General features: G+C 50.6%; 1 protein-coding gene across 7 annotated transcripts in view; it reads right to left on the bottom strand.

Annotated features, from left to right (window-relative positions):
* The window catches only part of DGKD (diacylglycerol kinase delta), a 116,773-nt gene that overhangs the window by 32,690 nt on the left and 57,716 nt on the right, over nt 1–26,367 (bottom strand). For 6 of the 7 annotated variants that reach the window (XM_047773800.1, XM_047773796.1, XM_047773797.1 and 3 more), the window contains exons 4-9: nt 3,629–3,733; nt 3,236–3,368; nt 2,294–2,400; nt 1,852–1,977; nt 1,649–1,751; nt 792–954 (exon numbers count right to left, since the gene is read on the bottom strand). In XM_047773800.1, coding sequence (XP_047629756.1) covers nt 792–954; nt 1,649–1,751; nt 1,852–1,977; nt 2,294–2,400; nt 3,236–3,368; nt 3,629–3,733 — 737 coding nt within the window. Of the gene's footprint in view, nt 1–791; nt 955–1,648; nt 1,752–1,851; nt 1,978–2,293; nt 2,401–3,235; nt 3,369–3,628; nt 3,734–16,734; nt 16,905–26,367 lie in introns of those variants that run through there. The other variant, XM_047773803.1, reaches the window with a different exon arrangement.

Raw genomic sequence — 26,367 nt, 5'->3', positions numbered from 1 at the left:
GCCACAGGAGCAGCGGCTGGCACCTACACCACAGGGCCGCGCAGGCCCTCCACTGGGAAGGGGGAGCCCGGCCCCAGGCTCACGTCACAGCAGCCCCGGGCTCCAAAGACACCGCTCCCAGGAGGCTGCCAGGAGCACACGCCAGAGCCCGGCTCCTTCCCCAGCACCACCCTGCACAACCTCCCTCACCGCCTGGGCCTCCTCACGGTGCTCCCACCTCAAGCTGGGCCTCCAGAGAGGAAGGAGTTCGCGCAAAGCCAGAATTTACGGGAGCAACGTTTTCCACAAACCCGTGAAACGTACACAACCAGAGCAACACACGTCGGAGCTCGAGCTCTGCCCCGTACACTGGGCCTTGCACACCTGCACGCCTCTGCACCTGCAACCGAGCCAACTCCCGTGCCCCCAAAAACAGAAAGCCTCCTTTCTGGCCTCACTGGGGAAAAGCTTTCTCCTCAATACCGAGCAGCCACGTGAAAGAACGAGGCAGATCTGTAACCACCGCCAGCAAAGCAGGTCCGCACTGTCGTCTGCTATAAAAAGCACACTGCACGTCAGCAGGTCACCCAGGACCCCCTCTGCTCTGAGAGTCTGCGTGTGCACACAGCGGAAACTCGCGTGGGCAAGTCAGAAGGACACGTTAACTCTGAACCATTCTGGTGGCACCTCTGCCAGGGGAAATCTGGGAAGAGGACAGTTCGAGAAAGAGAACTTTAATCTATTTAAAATTTTCCCTATCTTTGAATCGTAAAATGAGCATGCATTATCTTCAGTGTTTACATGCTTCCTACCCGAGGTGGGGGCCTCCGTTCATGAGGTCAAAGACCTGGGCCGGGTTCAGCAGCTGCTTGAATCTTCTGAGGAACTTCACACCCTGGTTGTCCCCGCTTTTGGAATTGACGAAGACCAGCAGTGGACTCGTGCAGGACGGAGGACATGTGGCCTTCCAGAAGCCTGGTGTGAGGATGGAGGAGGACGGGAGAAAACGTGAGAGCCGGGAAAGACAGCCGGGCGCGCGCAGTCGTGTACCGAGCAGACACCCGGTGGACCCAGAACTCAGAGCTGCACGTCCAGGAGCCAGCCCGAGGCTACGGCTGTGCCCGGTGCAGGGGGACGCAAGGCCCGCCGGGCTGACCTCACCTTTGCAGGACTCTAAACGTCAGAGGCTGCTCTCAGCCTGGCACAGCGGAGTCCCTGAGGGCCCACCAACGCCAAACGCGCCATCGGGCACCCACCGGACAAGCCAGAACAGGGACAAGAGGGTAAGAAGAACCGCTACTGGTATGACGGGGTCACTCTGTTGTAGAGCAGAAAGCGACGGAACATGAACCCAAAGACCCACTACGAGATGCAGCCTAGCTGACGGACAGCTCGACCTCAGCGGCTCACGTCTGATGAAGCAGCAGCTGCGACTCTAGCACCAAAGGATCTACCACCTTCGAGGAAGCCCGTGGCCTCGAGTCCAAGGTGCCCAGCAGCCCAGCCGTGAGGACACCGTTTACCACCTCAGTACACAACTGCCCTCCCCCCAGTGCCTGAGCCCGACCTCGACCTCCCCCCGACCACACCTCGAAGTCACCAAGATGACCAATTCCAGAGTCGGGGCGGGGGGGGGGCACCCCCGAGCAGGAGAGCACGGGGCACCCACCGTCGGAATCGATGCTGTTGAGAGCGGTGGGCGGGATGACCGACACTTTGCACAGGCCCAGCGGGCACTTGGTCACCAGGGAGTCTTTACACGCCGTGTGCACCTGAAACATGGGCCCACAGGTCACAAGGGGGCGCTGGCCTCCCTCCCACACGCCAGGCGCCCCCCCCCCCCCGCCCCCCCGGGCGGCCACGCTCACTCACCATGGCCTTGCACCAGAGGCAGCGCCAGTCCTGCAGGCGCAGGACGCTGCCGCAGGTCTTGTCACACACCGTGCACTTGGCGCTCACGGGCAGGTTCCCCTCCAGCCACTGGTGAGGCATGGCAATCTGCAACCACGGAGAGACACACTGGGGGCGCCCCGCAGCCCTCCACGCGGCCCCAGGGGGTCCTTGGGGCAAAACGCTCCAACGTGGACTCCACCAAGTCACTCACCTCTGCTCGCTTGGGTGGAGCGGGCTCTGCAGGGCACTGTCCACACCGCCCTCCCCCCACCCCCGGCACCCATGACGCACAGCTCAGGGGGGCCCCAAATCCCAGCGTGACCAACTCAAAGGAAACCCTGCCCTCTTTCCGCTCCAGGAAGAGAACCGAGCACAGGCCCACGGGGGGGGGGGGGGCCTGTGCGGGGTCCCCCGTGCCTACCCCGTCCTCGTCCTCAATGATGTCCTTCCCGATGGAGGCCAGCGTGGTCCACTTGCAGTTGCTGGTGGCTCGCACAGCACAGCGTTTGTGGGCCTTAAATTTACACACTGTGAGAGAAGGAACACGTTAGCCTGGGCGCCTCGCGTCTGCCGGGGCCTCCCGTGCTGGAGGAGGCGGCGGGCTGGGGTGAACGGTCCTGGCTGCCTGGGAAAGCTGGGGCCCGGCAGGTACGGTTGGTCTGGTTATAAGCTGAACCACCAGGATACGCGCAGAGACTGATCACCGTGAGCCGAGGAGTCCCGTCTGGCCAGGGGGTGCCCGGCTTTCTGTAAAGAGCCAGAGAGTAAGCAGCTCGGGCTTGCGGACCAACTACCCAACTCTGCCCTGCAGCTCGCTGGCCGCGGTGGCCGCACGTCACATGTGGACGCTGAAGTTTAAATTTCATGGGATTTTCTGCATCACAAAACGGGTGTCTTCTTTTGCTATTTTCTAATCTTTCAAAATTGTAAAAAGCATTCTTAAGCTCACAGCCTGTATGAAATCAGGCAGCAGGTGGGACCTGGGCTGGAAGCCACAGTTTGCCTTTCTCTGCTCCTGCCCAAAAACAGGCCCCTGCCCTCTAGAGCCAGGGGACAATTTTTGATCCACAAGCCAGGGCAACCCAGAGAGAGAGGGCCACCGCAACCCAGAGAGGGCCACAGACGTCTTACACCTCTTCTCCCTCTGTGTCCTCTGGGTTTCTTCCCGTGTCTCATTACTAAGCCACCCTGTCCCGTTACTAGGAATATAATTTGTCAGAGACTCCTCAGGAGACAAAATAAGGAGAGGGTCATACAAACACTTTCCTCCTGATGGACCTGTGGTGACCATATCTGAGTCTCTAGGGCTTTGTCCCATCAAACCTCAGGCCACCCTCCCCAGCAGAAAGCTCGTCGTCCGTACCTTCACAGGACAGCCCGTGGGACGTGACCCCAGACAGAGCCTCGCGACACACGTTGCAGTAGGTCGGCCTCGCATGGGAACAGGCGTACCAGTTGTGCATCCCTGAGAAATGGTCCATGCTGTACTGGGTAGGCTGGAGGCACAGAACAAAGACGGCACAGGTGAGACGTCCCTTTGACATTCCTAAACGTGCTGACTTGGACAAGACTCAACGAAGCGTCCGAGGGAGGAGAGGAGGACAGGGGTCTGGTGGCCCACAGGATGAGCAACCACAGGATGAGCCCTCATCATTCAAGGGCCACGCCGAGAACATGCTCCAGACCATGCACCCCACACGTGGGGACGGCAGAATACCCAGGACAGGGGACAGGAAGGACGCTTTTCTTCTCTCACCTCAAAGTGCTCCCTGTTCTGGACAGTCTTCAGGGCTGCAATCCAATCTTCCATCTCTTTTCTGTTGTCAGCACACAGGATGAGTTTCCTACATGGAGTGATGACCTAGAGAGAGAAAGAAACACATGAGCTGTGTTCACGAGCAAAGGACACATGCTGCAATGACCAAAAACGTCTTAAAAACGGACTTTCACGACATATACAGGTTTTTTTCCCCATGAAGAAGTACCGTTTCTGTTTATGAACAGAACAAAAAAATGGTTATTATGGGTAATTAAAAATCAAGAACAATCTCAAACCCCAAAACCCAATCAAATTTAGATTACAGATTCACCAAAAATCAACTTAAGTGGACAGTCACCAGCTATTTCCCAGTTAGACATGGTACTCAGTCATGGAAAATCTTTTTAAAAAGAAAAGAGAACAGTTTCCATTGCTCCAAAGAGCTCACAAACTGCCCCCCAAGCACTTGAAGAAGTCTGGTTACTCTGAGAATTTCGTAAGCATTGCCAATATATCATACATAAATATTCTTAAAAAAAACCTTTAGTATATGGCAACAGAACAACAGCCAGCTACTACAGTGAGGCCTGAACAACTGAAATGGAAATGAGTCATGAACCTGGTTAAAAATCAACAAGTGAAAGTACATCTACAACATATAAAGAGTTTTTATAAATCAACAGAAAACAAAAGGCTATGAACCTGTATTTCACAGAAGAAACACAAAATGGCTAATAAAGGAAAGAAAAGAGGCTTAACTGCTCTCATCGCTGAGACACAAAAGAAATTAAAATTAGCAAACTAGTTTTCACCTATTGGGTTGGCACAGCTTTTAGACGTGATAATCCAGCGTTGGAAAAGGTGTGCAAGAGAAGAGGGCTCCTCAAGTACTGACAGGAGGCAGAGGATGCGCGTTTTAGAGAAAAATCCGACAACGTCTATCAAAATGTTTTAAAGTCATAACCTCTTACCTAATTTGTTTAGTCATGATGTCAAATTGTCTACATGGTCCCAAAGTCGAACTGACAAAATAAGGTACAGACCTTATTTATACGTACCCTCAACCTAGCTCCCTCCCTCTCCAAAGGCAGCCTCGCGAACAACTACAGCATGGTTTATCCTATTTAAGATGCATGCACTCGTGCTCTCCGCCTTCAAAACAACAGCAAAGCACAGACACTTTTCTTCACCCTCTTCTCTATTCACTTCATCTCAGTCGGCCCTTGAACAATCCGGGTTTGAACTGCAAGGGTCTCTTCATTCATACATAGGTATTTTTTTTCAATAGCAAATACCCCCCGATCTGTGATCTGCCGAGTCCACAGATGCGAACTGTGGATGAGGAAGAACCCGCGCAAAGGAGAGCTGGTTATAAGTTCTACACGGATTGTCCACTGTGCAGAGGGCCTGTGCCCCTAACCTCCGCATGCGCACATCCTGGCCATCACTCTTTATCAACAGTGATCGCTCACTCTTCCCACAGCTGCTCGGGCGCGCCAGAGTCTACTCAGCCAGTGCCCTGTTAACGGGAAGTCCGTGCTGCGAGACGCCTTTGCTGTTTCACACACAGCACCACAGCAAACGGCATGGATGTTTACATGAACTTTTTAATATTTTTACTGGGGTATTCCTGGGATAAATTCCTAGCAGTGGAACCGCCCTGGCAAAGAAGAAATGCATATGTAATCCTGTTCCTACTGCCAAGTCCCCCTCCAGGGGGGCTGCACCAGTTTGCACTCCCACCAGCAGTGTTAGGAAAATGTCTACTTCCTCATGGATTCACCAATAAAATATGTGATTTAACTTTTGGATTTTGCCCCTCTTACAGCTTTAATTTTTACTAGAAAGACCCAATTTAGGAGCACCCAACCTAAGTTACTAAATGACCATGTTTCAGGCTCAGAAAATTTAGAAGCAGTGTTTCACAGATTTTCTCTTCCATGATTTCCATAAACTACCTACAAAGCTTAATCACCAAAGGGGATTAATTGGAACCGGGTCTCAAACCCATGGTGCCAGTCACTCTCCCACATGACCAGGGTAACTAGCCTAAGCCCACGCAGGGGCTGGGCTGGGTGTGGAAACAGGCAAGGCCAGGAGAGGGTGGGGGACATGGAAAGGGAGCAGGCAGACGCCTGGAGCAGCTGCGTCCCCTCCTGGGGTCAGGTGGGAGAGACAGCACAGAGCCTGTACCCCAGCAAGCAGGCTGTACCCCAGTGTCGACACCACCCATTCTCCTAGCCGATGCTTACTGAGGGTCTGCTCTGACCCAGGCTCCCAAGCCCACGACGGGCAAGGTTCCTACTCACGCAGATCTTATTTATACTAGGGAGAGAAGGCAAGCCAGAAAACAACTCAGACACAGGCAGGAGACAAGAGGAGGAAGTGGGTGGTGTGCAAGGGGAACGGCGGGTGCTCTAGACAGGTGGTCAAAGCAGGCCGAGGCAGCCTGGCAATCTCCAATGGCCTGGGGTTGGTGCAGAAAGAATTTTCTTTTTTCTTTTTGCTTGTTTTTCTTTTCTCTTTTTAAGGCCACACCCATGGCATTTGGAAGTTCCTGAGCCAGGAACTGAATCTGAGCCTTAGCTTCGACCTACACCACAGCTCCAGAAACACTGGATCATTTAACCCACTGTGCCAGGCCCAGGGATCATGCCTCTGTAGTGAGCTGAGCTGCTGCAGTCGGATTCTTTTGGGGGGGCTTTTTAGGGCCGAACCTGCGGCGTATGAAGTTCCCAGGCTAGGGGTCGAATCAGAGCTATAGCCACCTGCCTACATCGCAGCCCCAGCAGCGCCAGATCTGAGCCATGTCTTTGACCTTCACCAGAGCTCACAGCAACATCAGATCCTTAAGTCACTCAGAGAGAGGCCAGGGATCGAACCCACGTTCTCATGGATACTTGCTGGGTTCATTACCGCTGAGCCATGATGGGAACTTCTGTGCAGTTGGACTCTTAACCCACTATGCCACAGTGGGAACTCTAACAATGAGACTTGTTTATGCCCACCCTATTTTAGGTCTTGACCAACAAATGATGTCCAAGAACCTCTTTTCAGCCTTCTTTAAAAGCAAACAAACTCTTGTGTCTATTTGAAGAAGCCTCAGACAGACTCGGATCTGAACCCCACCTGGCCAGTGGCTGGATGGGAAATGTTTCTCTTTTGGAAAGGGAGGAGATGATAAAAACTAACCCACAGGGCTGTCACGGGACTGAATGGGACCAGACGTGGGCAGGACCCAGCAGGTGGCTGCCACGTGGCATTCAGGACGCACCTGTGCATCTGAAGCCCTGCAAGCTGTGCAACTTGAGCTGCTGCCTCCCCTCCCTGTGCCTCCCTCACGCATCTGAAAACCTGAGGCACTGATGGCAACGTCACACCCTAGCTCTGCTTCGAGGTTTGGGGCAGGGACCAAAGGCTGAGAACAGCCCACCCCTGTTCCTCTTGGTGTTACTCCAGGCTCCAGGTCCCAGTCTGGAGGTAGTTCTCTCTGGAAGAACCAAAGATGGCTCTTCATGTGACGTCTTCCTGGGGACCATTCTGGGGCCAAGAGTCCACCTCCCAGATTTTGAGAATCATCACAGAAGACCCCCGCCAAAGAAAATTCAACTGCTGCTTCTCTCCAATCACGCCCTGCCACCACAAGACAGATCCCTATTTCTTTTCTTTTCTTTTCTTTTTTCTGTCTTTTTGCCTTTTCTAGGGCCACTCCCGAGGCATATGGAGGTTCCCAGGCTAGGGGTCTAATCGGAGATACAGCCGCCGGCCTATGCCACAGCCACAGCAACGTAGGATCCGAGCCACATATATGACCTACACCACAGCTCACAGCAAGGCCGGATCCTTAACCCACTGAGCGAGGCCAGGGATCAAACCTGAAACCTCACGGTTCCTAGTTGGATTTGATAACCACTGAGCCACGACGGGAACTCCAGGAAAGACTTTAGGGACCAAAAGACACTCCATATTTTTCAAACAAATTTGTATGGTAAGAAATAACAGCTCACAGGATTAAGTGAACTTGAAAGGTAAATACAAATTCCAAGTAGGGTAATAACTTAGTGAACTTGATAGGACAAATCAGTGACACCACAGAGTCCCAGGGGGCCAGGCCCATGACTGGAATAAGCAGACCTGGTACCAAGGACGGAGCAGAGCAATACAAGGGAGCGAGAAGACAGACAGCTACCCGAAAACTCGAGCGTGAAGGGACACCACAGACCAAAGTCGGAGAATGAATGAAGCACAAAGGCCATCACGGAGCAAGAATAGAGAAATGGTGGAAGCATTTCTCACGTAATCCTCTGAGGAGGCGGAAGCGCAGCAAATGGGCCTGAATTCTAGACACTTGCTGGAATTCTCCTGAGGTGGAAGAATTTAAAAACCAAGCAGAGAAAGAGGCAGCACACCACCTGACAGGAAAGTGGACGAAAGACTCCAACGGTCACTGCACAACAGTTCCTATCAAGTGGTCAGTAAGGGACACACTTATCACAACACTAAAGTCAGCTAACTACACTCGGTAAGACTTTCAAAAAGGGACAAAACGAAGAAAGAAAAGGTGCCCGACTTGATGAGTCATCTGGGAAGCAGAAATTAAAATCCCAGTGTGACAGACCTTTCCTGGTGGCTGAACTAAAAAAGTCTTCAATTATCAAAAGACTCTATCTGGGAGTTCCTGTCGGGGCTCAGTGGTTAACAAACCTGACTAGTATCCATGAGGATGTGGGATCGATCCCTGGCCTCACTCAGTGGGTTAAGGATCCAGTGTTGCCATGAGCTGTGGCTGTGGCGTAGGCCAGCAGCTGTAGCTCAGATTCGACCTCTAGCCTGGGAGTTTCCATAAGCCTCAGGGCAGCCCTAAAAACAAACAAGCAAACAAACAAAAAAAAACAGTATCAAGTATTTGTGGAGCAACTACACGCTCAAGCAGTGCTGGTGAGAATGTGATATGGCACAACTACTTTGGAAAACCGTAAAGCTGAACTTATGGTCAACAATGGCACAGTGATTCCACACACATGCCCGAGTGAAATGCAAATGTGTATCCTTCTCGACAAGACACAGACAAGAAGGTCCACGGTGTCACTACTCTTAACAGGCCTGCTCGAGGCACAACCCAAATGCCCGCACAGATAAAGCAGATAAATGCACTGTAATGTTTTCACACCAGGAAACACTTGTCACTGCAATCACTCGAGGAGAGTTTCAATGCAAAAGAAGCCAGACATATGGACTGTTCACTTGACTTCATTTTGCATATATAAAGTATAAAAAAAACCCAAAACAGCAGTTCCCATTGCGGCTCGGTGGGTTAAGAACCTGACTAGTATCCATGAGGATGCGGGTTCAATCCCTGGCCTTGCTCAGTGGGTTAAGGATCCCGAGTTGCCATGAGCTGTGTGGCAGAGGTCACAGATGCAGCTCAGATCCCTCATTGCTGTGGCTTTGGCCTAGGACCCCTAGCCTGGGAACTTCCATATGCCACGGGTACGGCCCTAAAAAGCAAATAAACAAACAAGTAACACTAACCTTTAGGATTGGCAGCTGGATCTCGTGGTTGCTTTGGGGAAGAGACACCAAAGAGAGCCACCAGGAGCTGCTAATGCGCCTTGATTGGGAACATTTGTCAAGCTCATGTGTTACCAGTGCACCTTCCCATTAGCATAGGCCATACCTCAGTAAAAAGAACCATGGAATAAAACTAACCATGTAACTCAATCAAAAGAAAAATGATAGAGCTGCCCAGACCCCGGACAAAATCTGGTTAGAAAACTAAATGTACAAGAAACAAAAGAAGGTGGAAGTGTACAAATATGAGAGACGGGCAGAGATCTACGAAAATAGTGGCTAGATCTTAAACAGGAAAAAAAATGCTCAGCCTTACTCATCAGATAAATGCAAATTAAAACTGCAAGATACCTATTTTTTACCTACAAAGTTCATAGAGATCAAAAGTTTGACAACACGCTGTTAAGTCTCATACATTTGAGGTGTAAATAATACAACCACAGAGAACATTTGGTGAAATCTGGCAAACTTTAAAACATACAGCTTTGTCTTGCAACACTGTTTCTACAAACGTGCCCTCTTGAGAACGGACAGAGCACATATGAGGTTATTCATGAAAGTCCATGGTAAAGACCAAAGGAACAACAACTCAAATACGGATCAAGGGACGCCTGGCAGGCAGCTGGCAGCCTACGCTATGGGGCTTCGCACTAACTGGACGATCACACAGCCCTAAACAGACTGACGCGCCTTACTCCTCACACACTTAGGGAGCAAGCCCTAAGATACACTGTTAGGCGCTGGAAGCAAATTGCAGGAATAGTACGGGTGGTGTGGGCGTAGAGGGAAAAGTGGCCCAGTCGCCTCTGAGAAGGGACCTCTGAAGCCTGGGAAACTTACCTTGTCGTCCTTTTAGCTCTGTACCATGTACATGCATTATCCACTCAAAAAATAATTACTAAAAAGACCATAAAGCGAGTTGTCTTGTGGCACAGGGGTATGCGGTTCGGGCATTGTCACTGCAGCATGCAGATTCCACCCCTGGCCTGGGAACGCCTGTGTGCTGCAGGCGACGCCAAAAATAAACAAACAAATTCGATTTAATGTTCTTAAAAAAGGAATTTATTTTTTAAAAACAGCAAAAAGCCTTAAGTTTATACTATATACTGAAGACATATATTGTTTTGTTTATTAATGTTTGCTTCCATCCTTCCACACAAATGGTCTAAGGCACCCAAGCCAGGCAAGTATCTTCCACGCCGTGGGAAGAGTTAGCTGAGCGGTTACGAAAGCACGGGCAGCAGTCTTTGGGAAATCAAGGAGGAGGAGGAAACCTGCTGGGAACATCCAGGGCGGCGTCTCGGTGGAGAAGGTGGGCTGGAGCTACTACTACACACAGGGCTGAAAAGACAGGGACACAGTGAAGAGGGTGTCGGCAGCCGCTCCCCTGCTCCAGTACCAAGCAGTGCTGGGACATCTGGTGGGTGTGGACAGGTACCCGTTTGTCCCACCTGGTCCACCGCATGATGGGGTAGGTACCAGGACAGGAAACCGAGGCCTGCCGAGTGAACTGCCCCAAGTCCCACAGGTAACAGTAGGGGCCGGGACTCGGGGCAGGCCAGCTCAGGCCCAGCTCCCAGCTCCCCACCTGGATGCACGTGAGCGGTGCCAGGAGTGGCACGGATGCCGGCAGTGAGGGGAACTGGCAGTCACCAAGCGTTCTCCTAGGCTCACTTGAACAAGCAGGTTCGGGCCCATTGCATTTCCTTCTTGGAAGGGATGCTGGCCTGGAGAATCAGCACAAGGATGACAGGACATCTCCGAGTCATCTGACCACTGCCCTTCCCACTCTGACGAGTTCCCGGAGATCGAAATAGACACTGGAGGAATACGATCTGGGGGACGATGACAAGGACACCCGTGATTCACAGCGACGTCCTGAACAGCAGTTCCTAACCACGGGTTTGGACGTGCCTCTCATTTGCAAATGAGACCTTAAATGACAACAAGACCGAGACCCTGCAAACTCTGTCGTGCTGGAACCACGGGCCAAACCAAACAACCTTGCCAGTAATAACGGCAAGGCCCTGAGCCTGGGGTGGTCCAGAGGCCACGACAAGCAGGACAAGGCGGGGCAGATGTGCAGCCTGGGTCATCCTACTTCACAGATGAAAAAATAACAGCCACCGGCAGGCTGCTTCCAGGAAGATGGTTTAGCCATCTTTCCCTTGTTCCTCTGGCTACAGGTAACTAACCCCCAGGACATCAGATATACAATTAGATATAAATATGAGACGGCTCTCAAGGGTGGAGAGGAAGGGGCTGAGGAAGGACAAGGCCCTGAGCTCTCTGTCCCACACATCCAAGACGCAGAGCTGAAGAAGCCCGGCCAGAAACACCAATGAGTATGGAAGGAATTTAAAAACTCGCCAAAAGCCTGCCCTCTTCAGCCATGGCTCCAGGAAAGGAGAGCCTAACAGGACAACATCAACTCAGAGAAGAGCCAGTACCCACTCTACTCCAGCCAAACACCACGGAAACAACCGGGGCCCCCACACTCCCCCCCTCAGGCGGCAATGAAGCGGCAGCACCTGCCACGTGTTGTCTAGAGAAGACCAAGCCAGGACTTTCACACCTGCCAGCCACCCCTCCACCGTGTCAGAGGACACACAGAGGCAAGTACGTACATGAAAACCTATTCAACATCACTAACCCTTAAGAAAGTGCTAACAGAAATCACAACATAATGTGACTATCCACCCCACTGGAATGGCTACAATAAAAAGCGACACCGCCAAATTCTGGAGAAGGTGTGGGAAACTGGCCCGTACTGTACAGTCAGTCTGCGAAACAGTTTGGCAGTTTCTTAAAACTAAACATGAAACTATAAGACAACCCTGCGATTACACTCTTGGGCATGTATCCCAAAGCAATGAAGACTTACATTCACACAAAAACCTGCCCATGAATGTTCAGAGCAGCTTTACTCACAATCACCGAAAAAACGGAAACGACCCAGGTGTCCTTCAGTGGTCAATGATTAAACTCACAGTGGGGCGCCCATTCCACGGAACCCCACCCTGTGCAAAGAGGAACTCTCACCCCACAGCCTGGAGGGATCTCCAGGAAGCTCTGCGGGGTGGAAAAGGCCTCTCTCTACCTGATTCCTCATATACAACATTTCTGAGATAACAAAATTGCAGGTTGTTGGCTGCAGGAGTTAAGGACAGGGGTGTGGCTATGAAAGGACAGGCAGGGCAACCCTGACGAGATGGAATGTTCTGGATCCTGGCCGTACCGGTGTCAGCGTTCCAGGGGTGATATTTTACTACAGTTTTGCAAGATGTTACCGACAGGTAGAACTGGGCAAAGGACACACGGGATCTGCATTATTTCAATTCCATGTGACTCTACCATGATCTCAAAATAAAAGCTTTCCTTAAAAGTACGTAACCACAGGGAGTTCCCATCGTGGCGCAGCGGAAACGAATCCAACTAGGAACCATGAGGTTGCAGGTTCGATCCCTGGCCTTGCTCAGTGGGTTGGGGCTCTGGCGTTGCCATGAGCTGTGGTATAGGTCATAGACACAGCTCGGATCTGGTGTTGCTATGGCTGTGGCGTAGGCCGGTGGCTGTAGCTCCAATTCAACCCCTCGCCTGGGAACCTCCATTATGCCGCGGGAGCGGCCCTAAAAAGCAAAAAAAAAAAAAAGGGTATGAATCCACATAACTAGCAAGGACCTGCTGTACAGCACAGGGAAATCTATTCAGTATTCTGTAGTGACTTATATGGGAAAAGAATCTGAAAAAGAATGGACATATGTATATGTACGACTGATCCACTTTGCTGTCCACTTGAAACTTAACACAACGTTGTATGTCAGCTACACGCCAATACCATTTTTTGAAAAAGTAACCACAATCAACAACATTTTCTGATATCTAAATACATTGAAATTATATGTTGAACACTCAGAACAATGCTCTGTTTCTTAAGAACAGGAGCATGTGTGGTCTTGGCAGAGATTAAAAGTACAATCTTATCTTGCTAAAGTCCTTTATTTGTAGGTGGTGCAAACTGGTATAACCTCTGACCTGCCAAGGAGATTATTTATGCAGACACACCCTGAGTAACCTTCTCAAAGAAAAACAAATTGGGTCCTCGTATGACACTGACACGAGGGCCCCAGTGCTCCTGTTTTCATGCTGGGACACGTGGCCTGGTAGCCACACCTGCCCAAGGCAGAGCACCGGTAACCGGAAACGGCAGGACTCACTTCTCCACACAGCAGTGCCTGCGAGAGCAGCAGCGAAGCCATGTCTCAGGTCAGCCATGAGCCACAGGCCCCGCACTCAAATGGCACCACACTTCCCGAGTGGGCCGGCCCGGCACCTCACCAACAGCAGGTGTGCTCTGGGAGCGACCAGAACCCCGCCAGCCAAGCTGCCCCAGCTCCAGACCCACACAACCCACTGCCCAGCAGACAGGCCCCACGCACACACCGAGACAGGCTCTCCTGCCAACGCCCCCCAGAGGCCTCAACCTCCTCTCCCACACTCAACCCTCATCTTCAGGCTCCACACTCTCCCTTTCTTCTCAGAAATAAATCCGGGCAGTCTTCCGTGTCAGCAAATGACAAGACGCCCATGGAGCTTCCACTCAAATGCAGACAGGAAACAAATACTGGGATAAAGAAGTAAATGAAACAGCATCCAGAGCAGCGGCTGGTGGGAGAGTCAGAGACCAGGAAGAGGTCGGGGTCAAGGCAGGCCTCCTGGGAAAGCCGGGAAGGACGGGGAGGGGAGGCGTCCGGAGCAGGAGTGCAGCCCACGGCTGGAGCAAGCGCGCCCGGGCAGCCTGGAGAAGCAGCATGCCTGCCGCGGGGTGCTGTGTGGGCGACGGAAGAGCTGCAGCTCTTCCTCGGAGTGGAATGGGGGGGCCGTAGAGGTCTTTGGCAGAAGGCTGACATCTGATTTGGATTTCAAATGCATTACTCTGGGAGTTCTCTTGTGGCACAGCAAGGTAAGGAGCTGGCATTGTCACTGCAGTGACTCAAATCGCTGCTGTGGCGTGGGTTCAATCCCTGGCCCAGGAGCTTGCACACGCTGTGGGCATGGCCAAAAAAACAGGAAAAATTAAAAGTTTTATAGAGCAATTGAACAAAATCTCATCAAGCTAAAAATGTGCACACCTGACAGGTGTCCCCATATGCCTAGAGAAACCCACGCCATGTGCCAGGAGACAAGTACAGGACTCTTCTCAGCAGCAGCAGAAGCACCAGCTGTAATGGTGAAATCCGGGCAAAGTCAACAGGGGGATGCATCATATACTGGACCCCAGTGTAAGCCACAAAATTAACCCTGGGAGTTTGAGTGTCAACTTGGACTGTCCTTACTTGGGAAAGGCTCTGAAGCTCATGTCCCACTCCCTGGAAATTCTGATTTAATTCTAGGAATCAGAAATCAATCATGTAAACCTTGAACCACTTAACTAAAGATGACTGCAACCTCATGGGTAAGTCTCAGAAACACAATGCTGGATGAGAAAAAAGCAAGCTGCAGGAGATGTGTATTGTGACACCTTTTATTAGAAATTTTTAGGAGGTCCCATCGTGGCGCAGCGGAAACAAATCTGACTAGGAACCATGAGGTTGCAGGTTCGATCCCTGGCCTCACTCAGTGGCTCCAGGACCTGGCGTTGCTGTGAGCTGTGTTATAGGTCGCAGATGCAGCCTGGATCTGACGTTGCTGTGGCTGTGGCATAGGCTGGCAGCTGTAGTGCCAATTGGACCCCCAGCCTGGGAATCTCCATATGCTGTGGGAATGGCCCCAAAAAGCAAAAAAAAAAAAAAACGGCTAAACTATACACAGTATTGTTTATATCTATAAATATGAGTAGAGAAAGTATAAAAAGCATGCAAACAAATGATAAACTCAGAATGGGGGTGACTGCGGGGGAGGGGGCAGGAGGAGAACCGGATGGGAAATTAATACAAAGAACTCCAAGGAAGTTTGTAATTTTCCTTCTCAGGCTGGAAGTGTATGGAATTATCGTGTTACTTTTTAAATGCCTGAAATACTCAATAATTTTTTTAAATGTTATATGCTTTGACAAAAAAAAAATGCTGAAATATCCTAGCTAGGGCTAGAGATACATACACTATGTTTTGTGTTTATGGTATTTGTGTACACACACACACACACACACACACACACACAGGAACAGAGTATGTAGAGTTCATTATACTTACGATTTATAGTATAAATTTATAGTTTGCCTTGTGGTTTGAGCTTAGCCTTACAGAAGGGAATGGGTCAGCCTGAAACCACGCCTGCAGACAGATTCGGATTCTGCTGGTCAAACCGAGGAATCTCTGGGAGCCTGACCTTGGCGGCCAAGTGCTCATTCACTCGCTGCCGCACAGAACAGCCGCCCCCAGGGCTGGCATGGCAGTCACACACCCGCCCGCCTCCGGGCCTCCGTGGCTGCCAGGCATTGCATGGCAGACACAACTGTTCCTCATTTGCCTCTCAAATTTCTCCTAACGAGCTGGCTGAATGTGTGAAAGTAAGGCTGATGCTTGATGAGGGAGCAAGGGGGTGGCGCTGGCCGGACCGCTCAGAAGGAAGCTTTCAGAGACCAACAAAGAAGCTTCTCTCCCAACGCACCCCCTTCCATGAACCATTGGGGCGGCAGCCACCAGAACCCCAGAAACTGCCTTTCTGAAGATTCTCAAAGCATGGGGCCTGCTGCTCAAAGGACAGGCCAGCTCTCGAAGCCTCAGTGATGGGATGAAGGGTGTGCAGGGGGCGGTACAGCACAGCAGTTACACAGACCGAGACGGCAGAGGCACAAATGACTCGTCCCTCAAGGCCTCAGCTTCTTAACCTACAAACTGGGGAGCAGTGCCTGCCCCTCAGGGTCCCCACTCCCACCCCCATGAATGAGACACTACTGCTGTGGTGGCAGGAGCTGTCACCTGCTGTCCTCCAGCAGAAAGGCACTGGTCCAAAGGCCAGCACAGGACAGAGCATGTGAGACGATGAAGAGAGCAAATGATTGGCTTCCAGCTGCTCCCACAGCAAGATGACACAGTCACAGCAGACAGCTGGGCGCAGGGACACCCATCGAGCAGCCCACGTGGGCATCTGGTCAACAGGTGCCTAAAGCACAGTCTGACACCACTGGGCAAAAATCACCCACTTCTCCAGCACTGTGACCAGGGAGTGAGCGCTCCCCCAGGCAGACTGCTTCCAGGCTCCAGGTGCTTGGGGACCTGGGTGAAACCCTCCTGTGACAAAGCTCAGACAATGGCACTCCTCTCAGAGAAGCTCATCGACCTGCAGGCTTTCCATCTGGCTGCAAGGTGACCAGAGAGCACTTCTGGCGCGTGGGTGAAGTCACACCACCACGCTGGGGGCTTTAAAACCCCAGCCTTCTGCTTCTAAGAAACAGACGAAAAGCAGCCCTCCTGAGAACCTCCCGTCGTCCACAATCCACCCCACTCCGTTCGTCTTAAACGCTTGTGATGGTAACTCGTGCCGGACAGCTTCCCACGGCCCGACCGCCCACCACCACCTGGAGCTCCTACCTGCCACCCTGCCTCTTCAGAGCATCTTCCAACTGCGCGAAGTGGACCGGAATCGAAGTGGCCTAGCAGAAACGAAACTCGGGTTTGAAAGCCGAGGGGCAAGAACCCAAGGGTCACTGGAGCAGACCAGAGACGGAGTGTGCCTGTCAGCACGGCACGGTTCAGCCACCAACAGAAAGAGGAGCAATGGGCAGTGTCCACGCAGGATTAGGAACCTGGAACTACTCGGCTAAATATAGCTCCCGGGCCTGCGGGGCCTGGGAAGGTGGCCGAGAACAAGCACGTGGCACACTTCCTGTTACTCACATCCTGCTCCTCCGATGCGCCCGACACGCTGGATGGCCAGACCCAAGCCCCTACCTGGAAGCCCCCCGAGACAGGCTCCTCACAACAGCTGGGACGTGCGTAGACAACGGACTTCCTCACACAGGATCACACGAAACACAAAAATAGACACCACCGCACAAACAAGCTCCCGGAGGTGCCTGGGGGAAAGCAGCTCAGGACGCAGGGCCAGACTCCCAGGCCCCCACCCTGTTCTCTGCCCCCCGAGGAAGAAGCGGGCACCGCTTTCCCTTCCGAGGCTGCACCTCACCTCGTCTCAGGGCAGCTTTGGGGGCTAAGAGGGGGTCCCCACCACTGTGACTCACCCACCCAGGGCCCAGGGTCCCCTCCGCCCTGCCCATCTCCCAACTCTCCTAGGACACCAGCCCTAGGGACCCCAGGACCGTCAGGCAGGGAGCAAAGCCAACTGGGTCGCAGGTCAAAATCACATGTAATCTATCAGAAGACGGATTTTTCAAAAGGAACAAACGGTTAACTAAAGCAAAAGTTATACCTAAAACTGAAATGTGACAGAGCGTTATTTACCTAGTGGGTATTTCAACAGGGCTGCATCAGCTTTGAAACGTGTTTGATGTGAGGGAAACCTGCCCCGAGCAGAGGGCCCCTGGGCTGCGGTGGGGGGCATCATCGCCTTGAAGGACCCCCAGGGGTAGGGGTGGTGCCCCAGATGGCAATTCCCCAACAGCAGGCAGGGAGACAAGAGACCAACAGGTAGAAGGCAGAATACAAACAAACGAAACCTAACATGCCTCTGAGAGCAGAACACTAGAAACAGCCTAAACCTCCAAAAACTGGGGAATGGCGAAATACATAAATAATGACACGTTCACACAACAGAATACCATTTAGACAAGTTTAAAAAGGGTGATGAGAACGCATATTTATGCACAGAGGTGTTCATCATATAAATTTTAACAGCAGGTTACAAATTAGCATGCATAATTGATGCCACTTTTTGGAAAACTAAAGTAGAGGTACTGGTATTCACTGGAAAATACCTAAAGTCTATGTCTCTATCAGGGTCTCTCAGCTGCAGCACTACTGACATTGTGAGCCCAGTAACTGTAGGGGCTGTGCCCACAGCACTGCAGGGAGCTGAGCAGCATCAGGGACACGCCAGGAGTGTGCCCTCAACCCCCCACCCCCATCCAGCTGTCACAGCCCCAAATGTCTCCACTGCCTGAGGTCCTCCTGTGGGCAGACCTCACCTCCCCCCCTCCTTAATCGTCCCCAAGTTTGAGAACCTCAGGTCTCTACAGCAGTTTTCGTGTCTGGGATCTCAGTGATAAGACTTCTGAGGGTTTTTTATTTGTTTTGGGTTATGTGTACTTAATTATTTATCAGGAACTGGTCATTTGTATTAAAAAGCAAATAAAAGAGCAGTCTTAGCATCGGTAAAGCATTACAGGTGTTTTTGCTGTAATGCAAAATTTGAGTTGCTGAAAATCCTCACATTCTACAAGTGAACAATAAAAATAGTAAGTCTCCTGGCAAAGGATGAGCTGGGGCAGACCACTCACATCTTGGCAATGCTGCAGCCAAAGATTAACAAAACAGCAATCCTAGTGCCAACACCAGTACTGCGCAGACTTTGAGAGTACACAAGGAAATACTATAGTAAACACTGCACTTTACCTTTCAAAAAAAAAGGAAGGCGCTTCATGAATGGAGTGCATACAGAATTAGGGTTCAAACACTTGAGCACAGACCTCAAGCCCAGGGCTATGCTCCCCCCTGGCTGGCCACATCCTGCTGCTTTCAGCTGGTGGGTGAGTGCACTTATTGTTCGAGAAACACACCACAGCAGAAAGGACTGCACCTCCCTCCTGGCTACTGCACAGAAGGAACAATTAGCTCCAAGTCATTAGTTCAACCACCTAGAATTATTATCATCCCAGTGATAATAATAATTACCCAGCAAAGTACCCTGGTAACGGGTCTTGAAGGATGTGGGGATGAAAGGAGTGAATGGGAGTGATTCAGCTGTCAAATCTGACAGCCGCCATGCTGTCGTAATTGACCTGCTTCCCTCTGGCAGTATTTGATGATAAATCTGCATGTACCCAAGTGCATCTACAGTAACCTTACAGTTAACAGTTATCTAGGAGGGGAGAGAACTCATAACCAACTTCTCCAGCCCAAGGTCGGCCACCATGCCCTGCTCTAATCACTGAAGGTCAAGGTGATTAGGCAGTCAGACTTCCCAGAGCAAAGCGGCCTGAGGTAAGTGCACCTGTATTTGCTGACTTGCCAGGTGTGTCCTCCTTGGGACAAAGTCTCATGCCCACCTTCACTGATGAGCTGGTCTCAGGCTGTTTATACGTTCAGTAAACTATGGACTAGTTACCAGGCGGCACGCCAGGAAACAAGCAAAATACCGAAAGGAAAAAACAAGGTTTACACAGAATTTATACATATATATTTAAAGGGTAGGACACATAAAGCCTTAGAAAACTGAAGGTGACATCTCATGCTTTTTTCTTTTCCTTCTGGTTTTCTGTATTTTCCAAAATACCTACAGTAAGAGGTATTTTTAAATTATCTATACTTGTTTTTTTCCTACAAAATCAGTGTCTGGAACAACAACCACCAGCAGCCTACACAACTAGCACTTCTCTTCTTCCTCACCAACTGCCCACGCTGTCCCAAAGGCCTCTAGATGCCTGGCTGAGCGGGCACACGTTCCCCCAGCCCTGCACTGGGGACGCGGAGGGGATATGCCAGCCAGCACGCAGCAGGGGGCTTCCAGGAAAGCTCTCCCAGAGGGTGACACGGTGGCAGCCTCCCCTGCTGCCTGCTCCCTACCACGAGGGGACACTGAGATCCCGCCGGCTGTGGGCTCCATGCTGATAGGACTGCTGGCCCCAAGTCTTTTCAAGGAGATAAAATCAAACCTCCACCTTATTTAAGCCACTGTCACCTGGGTTTTCTTTTTTCTTTTTTTTTTTTTTTTGTCTTTTTGTCTTTTCTACGGCTGCACCCTCGGCATATGGGGGTTCCCAGGCTAGGGGTCGAATCGGAGCTGTAGCTACCAGCCTACACCACAGCCACAACAACGCGGGATGCAAGCAGCATCTGCGACCTATACCACAGCTCACGGCAGCGCCGGATCCTTAACCCACTGAGCAAGGCCAGGGATCGAACCCGCAACCTCATGGTTCCTAGTCGGATTCATTAACCGCTAAGCCACGATGGGAACTCCCCACCTGGGTTTTCTTTAATGCTTCAAATCTAATCTGAACTGAGACACCACCCCCATCACCACAGAGAAGGAAACTGAGGCCCAGAGACTGAGCCTTCTTCGTGCTCCAGGTAAAGAACGTGATTGACTCCGTTACAGAAGAACTGGCAACTCTCCACTCAAATGGCGGCGCACCGAGGCGCCTGCTGTAATAGACGACGGTAATACCACCACCACAGATCCAGTCTGAGGACTCCGGTCCAGGCCAGGCCAACCTCTCCCGGCCGCCTGGTCTTTAAATACAGTTTGACTGGAACACAGCCACACCTGCTCGTAACACCCAGTCTCTGGCTGCTGCATGTGGCCCTGGAGATCCAACAGCCAGCAAGGCCTAAAAGACCTGGCCCTTCAGAGCAGTGTGCTGCTAACCTCGGATGTAAGTCACTCTACGCCATCTTAGGGGGAACGCAGAGAGACCTGCTGTCTGTAGATAAACAAGGACTTACTATACAGCACAAGGAACTTGTATTTAAAATCCTGCAATGACCAATAATGAAAGAGAATATATAGTACGCATAAACAAACCATCTTGCTGTACACCTGAAACGACCACCGCATTGTAAATTCACTTCAATTAAAAAATGAGTTTTAGGGAGTTCCCGTTGTGGGGCAGTGGTTAACAAATCCAACTAGGAACCATAAGGTTGTGGGTTCGATCCCCAGCCTCACTCAGTGGGTTAAGGATCCGGCGTTGCCGTGAGCTGTAGTGTAAGTCACAGATGCGGCTCGGATGCCACGTTGCTGTGGCTCTGGCATAGGCTGACAGCAACAGCTCTGATTAGACTCCTAGCCTGGGAACCTCCATATGCCATGGGTGCGGCCCTCGAAAAAGACCCAAAAAAAAAGTGTTCTAGCAGTTCCCATCATGGCTCAGCAGAAACAAATCTGACTAGTATCCATGAGGATTCAGGTTAGATCCCTGGCCTCACTCAGTGGGTTAAGGCTCTGGCATTGCCATGAGCTGTGGTGAAGGCCGCAGACACAGCTCAGATCTGGTGTTGCTGTGGCTGTGGTGCAGGCCGGCGGCTACAGCTCCCATTCGACCCCCCTAGCCTGGGAACCTCCATATACCTCAGGTGTGGCCCTAAAAAGACAAACAAAAAAAGATCATTTGATGTAGAGGTGTGAAATGCAACTTGCTTCATAAAAGATGGAATTTGCCTTGTCCCTTTTCTGACTCCAGTTCCTCCAAGGAGGGATCCCAGAGTAATCCCGGAGTGCCAGGCAGGTGGTACTCGCTCCATAAACAATGACAGCATGGAACACTCCCACCGACACCAACGGTCACCTCTGCAAACTGCCTGTGTGTGCTCACACATACCAAGCAACTCGAGACGAAAAGCCTCACAAAGTGAAAACGACTACAACAAGACCTCCTTCCCCTTCTAACCCTCCATTTAGGCGGAATGTCCGGGTTCCTGGACTTGACTGTGCCTTAGCCTGGGAGCTAAATGTCTGGGGAGATGTCCACATTTCACGCGGAGGTCACTCTGCTACGCCTAAGAGGATGCTCTCCAGTTTTGCTCCCAGCAAAGGACAAGGCCAACAGGAGCAGAACCCGAGGTGGGGGTCCCTTCAGCCCTTCTCCAAGCCCCTCGAGTGGGGACCCTGCTGGTGAGATGGCCTCACTGCCACTACCTCCCCCGACCCTGGCAATGAAAGGGGTGTTAACTCTTCCCCCAGGACTGATTCTCAGGGAAATGTCTTCAGACCTGTTACCACTGCATTAAAACAGCAAACGCCACAAGGTGAAGGTTTCCGACTGGACGGCGCGAAGCAGAGCCGGAGGCGGAGAAGGTGAGGACGGCTAGGTCTGAGCTGCTTCTCTCACAGCTCAGTCACCATGTGGCCCTGCGTGGGTCAGCCAGAGGTGAGGTCACAGACTCGCACACATGCCCGTGACTGGACAACCAACCTGCTCCAACCTCATGTCACACACTGGGAAATGGATGCCCAGAGAGGGTAGGTGACCCCACCCCCCACTCCTGCAAGGCCACACAGCCTGCAGGAGGCAGGGCCAGGACCAGAATACGGTGGCCAGCACATCGTGGCCAGGGAACATTGTGGTCCATGGAGCTCCCTCCTGGAAGGATGGCGTGCCCACTTGACCTGGGGGTCTAGGGGAGCTATGTGCCAGCATGTGGATGCAGCGGGTACTCTAACATGGGAGGCTGTGTCCTTCCAATCTAGGCCCAGGAAGGAGATAGGGCCCTGAGATGCACAGCTGTTGCCTGAGCTCCCAGCTCTGCCAAGGGAGCCCTACCCACATCCAGCCTCTGCAGCTGCGCTGGAGGCACCCTAAGATCCAAAGGAGGGAGTGGGCGCTAGAACCCTTCTAGATGCCGGGGACCTGAACGGAGTACAGAGCCAGGCGTTCGCGTTCTCTCAGAGATGCTCAGGCCAAACCACCTGCTTTGTCTCACTCCCAACCAACTAATGTACTCAAAGCTGGGGTGTCAGTCGTAAGCAGCCCAGGAAAGGCCCTCTCGGACCCATTCCCAGTCGGGCAGGTAAGTCACAGACAAGGTGACTTTCAGGGTGCTCCTCCCTCACCTATAACCACCACCCCTCCTAACTTTAGACAGTTTACCCAGGCCTCTGACCAAGCTTCCTGTTTTCCTCTGGTATTTCAAGTCTATTTCAAAAATGAAAAGAAGTAATTTCAACCACATGATTTAACATTAAAAAAAAAAAAACAGAAAAACGGTGAAACTATTTCTTCCCTTGGCAAGCCCTGACTCAGAGGGTCTATCTACCAGGGCCGTGGATGTGTCCCCAGGTATGTGGACAGCTGCAAGGGTGGGGAAGGCATGCAGCCACGGCCAGCTGGCCTGACTCAGGAGCCACCTCCCTTTGGCATGGCACAGCTATGACACAGCTCCATGTGGATGGAGGAGAGGGAGAAGTTTCCCAGAGATGCTGAGGGATGGAGACACCGGCAACAACAAACCAACCAGCCCAACAAATATACCTAGACTGCCTACTCTGTGCCAGCATGTCTCGGGGTGCCGGAATGGAGAGAGCCAGCAAGCCCAGCACATCCCTTTTCGAGAAGTTTTTACCTCTTCCTCCATCAGACAGAAACGGGGGTGGGCGAGTGGGTAAAATGTAGAGACAAGAAACAAAAAATCTGAAGAGCTTAACCTTAAATCCATGTAAAATTTTTATTTATTATCAAAAATTTCAAAAGGTATTATCAAGGGAGTTCCCACCGTGGCTCAGTGGTCAATGAATCCAACTAGGAACCATGAGGTTGCAGGTTCGATCCCTGGCCTCATTCAGTGGGTTAAGGCTCTGGCGTTGCCGTGAGCTGTGGTGTAGGTCGCAGACTCAGCTCAGATCCTGCGTTGCTGTGGCTGTGGTGTAGGCCGGTAGCTACAGCTCCGATTGGACCCCTCGCCTGGGAACCTCCATATGCCGAGGGTATAGCCCTAAAAAGACCAAAAAAAAAGGTATTATCAAAAACCTTCCCCCAAAGAAAAATCCACACCTAGTTTTTCACTGGTAAATTCCAGCAAACATTTAAGAAAGAAGTAACACCAAACTATCAGAAAATACAGGGAGGAACAAGGATCCTCCTCGTTCTATGATGTTAGCTGATAAGTTTTTATAAAGCCAGCTTACTCTAAGTGCCAAGACCTGACAAAATCAAAAATTACAGATGAATACCTCTCATAGATATAGGTGCAAAATCCTTAACAAAATAACAGCAAATCGAATCCAACAGTAAATAAGAGGACAATGCCTTATGAGGAAATAGAGTTTAATCCCAGGAATGCAAGGTTGGTTTATAACACTTGAAAATCAATTTTATTTGTTCTTTCATCAAAACAGAGAAAATCCATATGGTCACTTCAACGGATAAAAAACTAGCACTTGACAAAATTCAGCACTCATTCATAATCAAAATTCTCAACAAGAAAATCCCCAAAGTGATAAAGGCTACCTACCAAAAAACCTATAGCTAACAACATACTCAAAAGTGGAAAGCTAAGTTATTTCCTGTGAAGATTAGAAGAAATGAAAGGATTTCTGATTTCATTACTTCTATTCAAAACTGTACCAGTCCAAACTTTTGCAGTGAGAAAAGAAAAAAATATATAAGGCATTGGGGTCACAAAGAAGTAAAGCTGTCCCTAATCTGCAGACGCTGTGACTGCTTATACAGAACTTTCTGGGGGAGCGACAAAACAGCTACTAGAACTATTCAGTTATTTTCCAAGATCACAAAATCCGTCATATTCTTATATATATATTTGCAGCAAATGATTGTTAAATAAATGAGATAAAAACATTTTCCAGACACAAAAAAAACACACTACACAGGAGTTAATCTAAGAAAAGACATCAAAGATATCCACACTGTAAACTACAGAACTTTGACGGGAGAAATTACAGAAGACCTAAATAAGGAGACATAGATCATGTTCGTGGGAAACTCAATGTTATTAAGATATCAGTTCTCTCCAAACTGATTTAGAGATTCAATGCGATCTCAGTCGAGATTCCAGCTGACTCTTTTGTAGTAGAAATTGATCAGTTAATTTTCAGTTACATGAAAATGCAAAGGATTTAGAATAACCAAAGCAATTTTAAGAAAGAAAAACAGAATTACAAGGCTTACACTGCATGATTTCAACACTTATTATAAAGCTAGAGCAACCAAGCAAGTGTGGAGTTAGGGAGGAGCAGACCCAGATCAATGAAACCAAACAGAGAGTGGGGAGAAATGCATAAATACGTGGTCACCTGGCTGGTGGCAAAGATGTCAGGATGCTTCGAGGGAAAGAGAGTCTCCCCGATGAGTGCTGTTGGGACAACTCAACATCAGCATAGGGGAAATGAACACCGAGTCTTACCTCAGATTACACCTAAAAGTTTAAACATCATCTCAACTGTAAAACCTAAAACTGCAAAAATTCTAGGAGAAAATCTTCACGATGCTGAGGGAGAAAAGGGTTTCTTGGATAGAACACAAGCATGAACCATAGAGAAAAAAGCTGGTAACTCAATTTCACCAAAATGACTCTATTCTAAAAACGACATTTAGAATAAGGAAAAGGCAAGCCTGGAGTTTCCACTGTGGCACAGTGGAAACGAATCCGACTAGTATCCATGAGGATTCGGGTTCAATTCCTGGCTTTGCTCAGTGGGTTAAGGATCTGGCGTTGCCGTCAGCTATGGTGTAGGTCGCAGACAAGGTTCAGAGCCCATGTTGCTGTAGCTCTGGTGTAGGCCGGCAGCTGTAGCTCCGATTAGACCCCTAGCCTGGGAACTTCAGGTATGCCTCAGGTGTGGCCCTAGAAAAGGAAGGAAGGAAAGGGAAAGAAGGAAGGAAAGGAAAGGAAAGGAAAGGAAAGGAAAGGAAAGGAAAGGAAAGGAAAGGAAAGGAAAGGAAAGGAAAGGAAAGGAAAGGAAAGGAAAAGAGAGAGAAAGAAAGAAAGAGGAAAGGAAAGGAAAAAGAAAAAAGAAAAAGGCAAGCCAAGCCAGACGGGGAAAACTATTCACAACACACATATCACAGACTTATGTCCAGAATATCCAGAGCTCTTACGACTCAATAAGACAGACAAATCAATACAGAAATGGACAGATGATTCTACTTCGCAAAAGAGGACAGGCAAATACTGCACATGAACAGATACTGACATCATTCGTCATCGGGGGAAGGGAAATTAAACCACAGGGAGAGACTACCGGCTATCTAGCAGGGCAGGTAAAGTGAGAAGCCCGCCCACCCCCAGGGCGGGCGAGGCTGCGGAGTAGCTGGAGCGCCTGCGCCGCTGCTGAGGACGCACAACACCGAGCGCTCTGGAAACCAGTGGCGCAGTTGCGTGAAGAGTTAAGCGTACACCTACCACATGAGCCGCAGCCACTCGGCTACCACGTCTTCGCCCAAGAAAAACGAGGACCCACATCCACACACAGACTTTTAGACGCATGTCCACAGCAGCTTTGTTTGCAACAGCTCCAAACGGTACACGGCTTGAATGGCCACCCCAGGTTAAAGGGATCAACCAATTACGGACACGCCTAACATGGAAAAC

Source organism: Phacochoerus africanus, chromosome 3, assembly GCF_016906955.1.
Source record: "Phacochoerus africanus isolate WHEZ1 chromosome 3, ROS_Pafr_v1, whole genome shotgun sequence".
NCBI classification, from domain to species: Eukaryota; Metazoa; Chordata; class Mammalia; order Artiodactyla; family Suidae; genus Phacochoerus; species Phacochoerus africanus.
Note: the sequence above shows the minus strand (reverse complement) of the source record. Positions and strands in the feature narration are given on the sequence as shown.